This window comes from Crocuta crocuta, unplaced genomic scaffold, assembly GCF_008692635.1.
Source record: "Crocuta crocuta isolate KB4526 unplaced genomic scaffold, BGI_CrCroc_1.0 scaffold149, whole genome shotgun sequence".
Taxonomy (NCBI): Eukaryota; Metazoa; Chordata; class Mammalia; order Carnivora; family Hyaenidae; genus Crocuta; species Crocuta crocuta.
In genome coordinates this window covers 473,624-482,694 of record NW_027551561.1, presented here as the reverse complement: position 1 = coordinate 482,694, position 9,071 = coordinate 473,624, and the positions used below count along the sequence as shown (strand labels likewise).

Here is a 9,071-nt window from a genome sequence, read left to right as displayed (position 1 = left end):
CAATATACTTATTATATACTAATATAATAAGTCCAGAAATGAATAACAATAATAATAACATAATAAGCCCAGGAAGTATATATGAGCGCTTAGGACATTGTAAAGGTAGTTTTTTTATACCTGTGAAGGTGGAGACAACTCACTTATTGAGGAAGGGGAGAAAAGAAAAAGGACAGTTGCCCTTAAACAAAATTTTGGGTGGATCAAAGATAGATACATGGAAACTAACACTGTACAAGAACTAGAAAAAATAATGAGATAATAATAATAATTTGGGGATAGAAAAGTATGTCAAATAAAGAAATCTTAAAGTAAAAATCAACTTATTTGTCTACTTTGAGGTTTATGATCTTAGTAAGGGAAAAACCCAACACTACCAAATTCAAAAGATGAATAACAGACTGAGGGAAATATTTCCTACAAGGCAGATAATGTGATCGTAAGAAAAAAAAAAATTGATTCAAGGCTAAGGACATGCACAAGGAAAAGTAACCAATCAATATAAAGAGATGTTTAAGCTCCCTGATACATACGGAGATTCAATTTAAAAATAGTAAAATCTCATATTTTGATATCATGTTGATAAATATTTTGAGAACAAAATATCCAGAGCTGGGAACATGTAAAGAAACAGCCACTCTCATTCACTTTTGGAAGGAGTTTACCTTAGCAGAATTCCTTGGAGGCAATTTGACAAATTCTACCCAGCGATAACCTGTTCATATCCTTTGATCTAGTACACCCATTTCTAAGAATGTTCCTTAGATATGCAGCATAAGTCCACAAGGAAACATTTGGACAAGGAAATAGAATTGAAGTATTGTTCAAAATAATAAAAAACTGAAAACAACCCAAATGTTTACCAAGGTTATTTAAATAAATTATAGTAAATGCATCCATTCAACAAGCACTGGATAGATTCTAAGATGATGATATATCTTTATATGAAATCATGAATTCAAAATTTTTTTAATAACATGATAAATGGTGTGTATAATTTAGTTTTATTATATGTAATGTTAGTACGTGCAGAGAAAATATCTATGTACATAGAATATTCCCCAACTTCTAACTGCTTTCATGGAGGAGAGCAGAACTTTGGGGGACCTTCCATTCCACTTTATTATTTATTTCTTTGTTGTCTGGATAATTTTTTAGTGAGAATGTATTCTTTTTGTAATCAATAAAAATTTTTGAAAAGGAAATGAAATCAAAGTTGGCATTATTAGGAAGACTTTTTTTAAAAGGTGAGATTTTTTAAGGCACATTTTAATTTCATGAAGCATTTGAAAATGTATTCAAATCAAATCAGTTATTATTGTACATCTAGCAATGAACTAGTCATTGAAGAGATTAGAGAGCACCTGTCTTCAAGACACTTATAATATACTAGAAAAGAAGTAAACAAAGAAAGCATCACAATTTCTGCATAACATTTCAGAGGAAAAAAATCTACCTGGGAGTCGTAAATAGATTCTAACCCTTCTGTCACTATTTGTGCTACTTTAGGCTATATATGGGCCACCATTTTACTGTCTATAAATTCAACTATTCATAAGAGAATCATATGGTTCATTGTATATAATATGATTTTAATTCAAAAGAGATATTCTCATCCAAATATAGATATTATCAAAAGAAGCAATCTGTCATTAACTGACAAGTGATTGGTAAATCAAAGGAAAAAGAAATAATTTTAGAGTATGATCATTAAAGCAGTGAATCAACCAACACCTGAAATGAAAATTGAGAATAGGTAAGCAATAGAATAAATGACGATCTTTGGGGAGTAAAAAAATTACAAAAGCATGTACATAATAAACTAGAAAACATTCTTCATGTAATAAACATGTTTGGCAAAAGCAAAACACTGAAGGGACTGAGAAGTTTGGATTTATTTCTTAGAGAATTAGGAACTACTGTACTTTCTTTGAGTGTAGTAAACACCAAGGTTAGAGTGATATTTATCAAAATTTGAATAATAATTACTAGGTGTCCACTACATGCCAGTCCTTGTGCTACATCACCTCCCAGATTCTGTGGTAAATCCAGGACGTGAGATGGACCCACCCCTACTGACAATGGGAAAATCCCGTGGAAGTGCTATTAGGGCTGCAGTAGCTTGGGTGCTTACTAGACTTTACAGAATACTACTCATTGCCAATATTACACCTACTGTTTGAAAACATACATTAATCTTTAGAGTTCCTATCCCAGAGAAAGCTGAATTGTCCATTTTGAAAAGATTCTTCCTAAGGCTCCCTTTATGTCCTGGTTCCTCAGGCTGTAAATAAAGGGATTCAGCATGGGGGTGACCACAGTGTACATCACAGCCATGACAGTCTCCTTGACAGTAGAATTGTTATCTGAAGGGCACAAGTAGAGACCAATGATTGTCCCATAAAAGAGAGACACCACGGAGAGGTGAGAGCCACAGGTGGAGAAGGCCTTGCGGATGCCCCTGGCTGAAGGGACCTTGAGGATGGAGGACACAATCCGTGCATAGGATAAAAAGATCAACAAAAATGGAACAATAATGACAAGACCCCCCAAAAGAAATATCACCATTTCATTTATCTGAATGTCAGAGCAGGCCAACTTTAGCAGAGCTGACATGTCACAGAAAAAGTGAGGAATCACATTATCAGCACAGAAGGACAGGCGAGCCATGAGTAGGGTGTGCAATAAAGAGATAAAAGTGGTCAGGACCCAGGACAGCACCACCAAGGAGAGACAAAGCTTGGGGCTCATGATGATGGTGTAGTGCAGGGGAAAGCAAATGGCCACATAGCGGTCATAGGCCATGGCTACCAGGAGGAAACTCTCTAGGTCCGCAAAAAGCAAGAAGAAGTACATCTGGGCCAGGCAGCCGGCATAGGGGATGGACGGGACTTGGCTCTGCATGTTCTGCAGCAGTTTGGGCATTGTGACAGAGGAGAAGCAGAGGTCAGAGAAGGACAAGTTACTGAGAAACAAATACATGGGCGTGTGGAGGCGGGAGTCCAGGCGAATGAGAATGACGATGAGAAGGTTCCCCAGGACAGTGGTAACATACATGGCCAGGAACAGGGCATAAAACAGGTCTTGCTGCTCTGGCTCAATAGGCAGGCCCAGGAGGAGGAACTCTGAGATGACACTTTGGTTTCCCATTTTCATGTTGCTTTTGTTCTACCTTTGTAAGATTAAAAATAATTTGCATGAAAAGTGTGACTATATATGTATATATACACACATATATACACATTTCAGAATTTTCAAACAAAACTTTTAATATGTTAATTAAATACCCACAAGCCATAAGGGTTAAGTTCAGTACTTCTTTCACTGGGATGAAAGTATAATATGCATTAACTCATTTATTCTTCACAACAACCCTATGAGATAGGCACTATTTTCTTCATTTTTTTAGATTTAAAAAGTTGAGATTTATACTCATTAGGTAACTTGTCCAAGGTCCCACACCTATTAACAACAGATCTGGGACTGCAGCCCAACAGTCTAACTTTGGAGCTTGACTTTTAGTGGGGAGTGCTTCCATGACTAGTTACACATTGAAGGTTAGTAGGTAGTTTGAGACTACAGATGGCAACACAGACAAAATGAGTTCTGAGAGTAAAGCATTATGGGAGAAGAAATGTGTTTTATTCACACATTTGATAATTAAAAAGAGAGTAAAGCATTATGGGAGAAGAAATGTGTTTTATTCACACATTTGATAATTAAAAAGAGATGCCTACAGTCAGCTTCAGAATATCCCTAAACACAACCATTTTCTCTTGGTCAGAGAACACAGCAAAAGGGCCAGCAAAAGCCCTCTCTGTGGTAGAGGTGCACAAAAGCACCAGAAACCACAAAACTCGTGGTGCAAATCAACCAGTTCAAGAAATGGGAAATTAAAGGGGCCTTGAACTCTCAAGTTGTGAATGCCTCAAAAAATATGGATAGAATAATTTTTGAGATATTAATCTTAGAAGTTTTTGTTTCTTCTCTTTTCACTTTCACTTCTTCCCATTCAATAGAGAGTTAGCTCTGTGCTCCTAGTCTCAGGACAAAGATGTGGCAGAAGAGCAAGAAATTGTCCGCAAGTTTTCCTGGCTTTTATTTCCAAAAGCCTGAGCCCCAGAGTGAGGACAGAATTTGCTGGTAAAGAAAAAAATATCTTGACTAGAATTGGGAGGTGAAGTTAAGCTTCCTCCCAGGAAACCAGAAAGAGATTTCCTTGAGCTGTGGGTGGGGGGTGCAGGCAGAGGAAGGGTGAGAGAATGATCAGTGGGTCCCAAGAACAGAAATGGCAGACCTGGCAATGCTACAGGAAAGCAGAAAAGTCAGACACAAACATTGATTCAGAGGATAGTAAAACTTTTTTTAAAAATACCATATGTAATATTTTTTCAATAAATCTTATGATTTAAATGAAATGGTTAACTTCAGGGACTCCTGGTGGCTCAACTGGCTGAGCATCTGACTTTGGCTTAGGTCATAATCTCACAGTTCACAAGTTCAAGCCTCGTATCGGGCTTGGGCTGTGCTGACAGCTCAGAGTCTGGAGCTTGCTTCAGATTCTGTGTCTCCCTCTCTCTTTTCCCCCACCTCCTATTTTGCTGTGCTTTTTCTCTCTCTCAAAAATAAGTAAACATTTAAAATTTTTTAATGAAATGGTTAACTTCATAGAGAAAAAACACATATATGACCAATATTTACTCAGGAAACAAGAGAGGTGACCAAGTGGGCTTCTCCTATTGTTTCTCCAGACCCCTTGAAGCCATTGGGCTGGCATTCATTTTTTCCCTAGCCAGGCAATTAGAGCCTCAGTCTTCTAAATAAGAAGTCATGAGCTCAAATATCACCAGAGCTGCTTAACAGGATATAGCCTCCAGAGTTGACCCACCATGAGTGCCAGGACTGTGTCTATCTTGATCACTGTGAGATCAAGTTTTTTACTTGTATATTTGATGGTATTTGATGGTATCACCACATTTACTTATTCTACCTACTCCATGATGGACACTAAAGTACTGCCAATTCTTGTAGAACTTATAGTCCAAAAAAAGAAGTTGTAGAGACCACATTATCTGAAAGTGGTGCAGTAAAATGAAAAAGTAATCACAAAAATGTGATATACTTGAATATTAAGGCTCTAATAAGTAACTTTTATATCAAAAAACAAAGCAACAATGCTCTATTCAGAAGGAAAATACTACATATAGAGTCATCATAGAAAAAGAAAATCTAGGTGGGAGGCAAGATGGCAGAGAAGTAAGGAGCTCCGTACATTTCTCCTACACCCATCTCTCAAACAGAGAAGGCCTGAAGTCGTAGGACACTGAGCCACAGGAGTTTGGGAAGAGAAAGAGACAGAGTACACTGGGAAGAAAACCTCATAAGTGCATGTCTCAAATAAATTTTAAATCTGGATGAGACATTTTCTAAACAAAAACAAATTGAAAACCTGGCTCAATAATAAATATACATGATATCTGAACAGACCATTAATAAAATAAACATTCAAGAAGAAGTCAAAAAAATCAAAGACCAACAAATATGAAACAAACTGAAAAAAATAAATAATTATCTCTAATAAATTTCTTTAGGCTAACAATAAGGATATGAAAAGATGCTTGACATTATTATGCAAATTAAAACCATAGGATACTACTACACACCCACTGAAATGACTAAAATAAAAAAATTGACAGTATCAAATTTTAGTGATTAATATTCTCATATATCCCGGATAAAAATATGAAACAGTAAAAACACTTAGCAAACTGTTTGCAGTTCTTAAAGTTTAACATTCACTCACCCAGAAAATAGTCCAGAAAATCCACTCCTGAAATATCCCAAAGAAATGAAAACAAACGTCCTCAAAAGCATGTGTAATAGAATTTTCCAAAGAAGCCTTAGTCAGAAGAGCTAAAACTGAGAAACCCAAGTGTCCAGGATAATGGATAAACAAACTGTGGCATTTTCATTTTTATGGTGTACTATATACCAATGAAAAAGAATGAACTATAATGATTCAAACAACATAATGGATAAATATCAAAAGCATTATGTTGAGTAAAAAAATCCAGACTCAAAAAAATGTTGGCCGATTCCATTCATGAAATTCATGAGCTTGCAAATCTAATATATGATGATAGAAACCAGAATAGTGGTTACTTTGGACATGCATTGGTACGAACTAGGAGAGGGCATAGGAAAATTTCTGGGATAATAGAAATTCTCTGTATTTAGATTAGTGCAGTGGTTACATGGGTGTAAAACTTCAGCAAGCTGTACACATAGATTTGTGCATTCTACATAAATTATACCGCAATTTTTAAAAAATCCTTGGGTCAGGAAGCTTTCTGGATTTTTCACACTTCCAAGGAACAATAATCCCCAGGTTCTACATAAAGCACCCCAGCACCTAAAATTAAATAGAAAGCTGAATAATTTATTGAAGAAGAGGGGGAAAGAAGACCTGAAAATAAAATTACAGTACAATTCTACCTATAGAAATGGATATGAAAAGCCTAAAACACTAATAATTCCAGCTTTTCATATTTGAAAAAAGCTAATATGTCTAATTTAAATTTAGAATTAATGAATCAGAGGCAAAAGGTACTTGAAAACTATCAATACCAATTTCTGATCAAAGCTCAGAATAAAATAAAAGACTACTTCCTTAATATAATGTGTTAAGATCTGCAAAAATTGGATTGTGTCCCCTCTCTGGAAGTGAGCATACTTTCATTCCCTAGATCGTTATGACATGGAAATCATAGGACTCCAACAAGAGATGTAATCCTATCAAAAGATTTTGTTCTCCTTTAATTCCCCATTAACTGTAATGCCAGGTATCAACCACACTGCTCCTAGCAAGGCTTCTTCAACTGTTCAAACACTTTCAGGGCCTCAGAAATCAGCAGTGGATTGCTTGTCCTAATCTACCATCAAGTTCTGCTGGCAACACTGGGCGACTGCTGGCATTGGCACAGACTGTTCTCATGTCTTTAACAGCTTTACTCAAGGCAGACCATGTGGACATCCAAACACACTCTCATTTTGCCCTGTTCTGGACATTGACGGGACAAATTAGGAAGCAAGTACTGTACTATTTTTAAATCAAAGGGACTTTGAACAGAGGATTTACAGTCTCTGCACATTGTCCTACTTGATTGCAAATATGAAGCCTGTTTTTTGTAGGAGACCTAAAGACACTGGTGTCCTTGCTTAAGAACAATCGTTGGTCAGTTCTAATTTAAGAAGAAACACAACCACTAAGTAGGGTGTCTCAGGACGCACATAGGGCAATTTGCTGAGAATTTCCAAAAATACATAATAAAAAGATTTAACTTATCAAGAGTCAACATCCCACACAGTGGTAAAAATTTTAAACTACCAAGACTTTGGAGGCAATCAGAATGAAGCACAGTGGCTAATCGAAAGCAGCACTGTCCATTGGCGATAAAACATATGCCACAAATATGAGCATTTTACATTTTATATTTTCAGTATAATTTTACATTTTCAATAAACACATTTAACTTTTCAATAAACACATTTAAAAAGGCAAAACGTGGGGCATCTGGGTGGCTCATTTGGTTAAGAGTCCAACTTCAGCTCAGGTCATGATCTCACGGTTGGTGGGTTGGGGTCCCGTGTTGGGCTCTGTGCTAACAGCTAGCTCAGAGCCTGGAGCCTGCTTCAGATTCTGTGTGTGTGTGTCTCTCTCTCTACCCCTCCTCTGCTCATGCTCTGTCTCTCTCTTTCTCAAAAATAAATACAATATTAGAAAAATTATATTAAAAATAATTTAAAAAATGAAATAAATAAAAAAGCAAAAAGAAGCAAGTGAAGCTAATCTTAGTCACATATTTTATTTAAGTCAATATATCCAAGATAGCATCATTTCAACACATAATCAATACTTGTACACTAAAAACTCGCACATATATTTTCCTTGAAATTCAGTGTGGATTTTATACGTACAGCACATCTCAGTTTGAACTAACATCTCAGTTTGAACTAGCCACATTCAAATGTTCAACAGCAGGGCTCCTGGATGGCTCAGTTGGTTAAGTGTCTGACTCTTCAGCTCATGTAATGATCTCACGGTTTCTGGGTTCAAACCCCATGTCGGGCTCTGTCCTGACAGCTAAGAGCCTGGAGCCTGTTTCGGATTCTGTATCTCCCTCTGTCTCTGACCTCCTCTCCTCACACTGTCTCTCTCTTTCAGAAATAAATTTTTTTAAATATTAAAAACAAAAAAACAAATGCTCAACAGCAACATGTGGCTAGTGGTTGCCAGATTGAACAGTACACATCTAAAGTATGACTTCTCTATGGCATACTCAGTAGTTAATTAAAATGTTTTAAAAAATTGAATAGGAGTGCTGGAAGATGGAAAATCGTGCCTTGGCATGTCAGAAATTTTGAGAATTCCTGGATCATATGAACCAGTGGGAATCAGATTGAGGAAAAGTTCATCAGAGTAACTGGCTCTCGTGTAACATGAGCTATGGAGAGGCTCGCCCAGAAACAAATGGTCCATTTCTCCCAGAAACACTAGAAAACTCTCGAATTCAGAGAAGAAAAATTAGATCACAGGACCATGGGAGGGTGGATGGGAGTGCACACAACAAAGTCTGAGGAATAGAGATGAGTCCCAGATATGAAGATATGAAATACTTGGTCACAACCCAAACCTAGACATCATCCCAAGCATGTTGGCCATTAAGTAGCTGGGAGACTTTGCCGAGGCAGTCTTCCCTAGTGAAGCCAATGGGGCCAGATACAGAGGGAGATAAAACTCTATCAAAGGTCTGGTCACCACAGCAAGCACAGCAGTGAAGACCCCTAATCTGAGCCTCCCCACAAAGCTTTCTCCTCCACCTTCATGGGGTCGCTGCCCCTTGGGAGTCCACCATTGAGGCTGAAGAAGATTGTAGCCAGGGTGCAGTTGGAAAGTAAGCAGATCAAAGGGCCACCAGAATCCTGAGCACTCAGCTGTTCTTCTGAGCTGCCTCTCTACAAGCTTTACTTGGAACAAAGAGGGTATAAAACCAAGTGGGGGCTCTACCACC

At 37.3% G+C, this 9,071-nt stretch overlaps 1 protein-coding gene across 1 annotated transcript; it reads right to left on the bottom strand.

Moving 5' to 3' along the window:
* Nucleotides 1–2,208: 2,208 nt before the first annotated feature.
* LOC144219635 (olfactory receptor-like protein DTMT) lies at nucleotides 2,209–3,162 on the bottom strand. The gene has a single exon (XM_077749686.1). The coding sequence runs from the start codon at nucleotides 3,154–3,156 to the stop codon at nucleotides 2,209–2,211; it is 948 nt and encodes a 315-aa protein (XP_077605812.1). The 5' UTR covers nucleotides 3,157–3,162.
* Nucleotides 3,163–9,071: the final 5,909 nt, after the last annotated feature.

Bases quoted from the DNA above. Each gene is read 5' to 3' on its own strand.
- LOC144219635 (XM_077749686.1), bottom strand. From the start codon at position 3,156: ATGAAAATGGGAAACCAAAGTGTCATCTCAGAGTTCCTCCTCCTGGGC.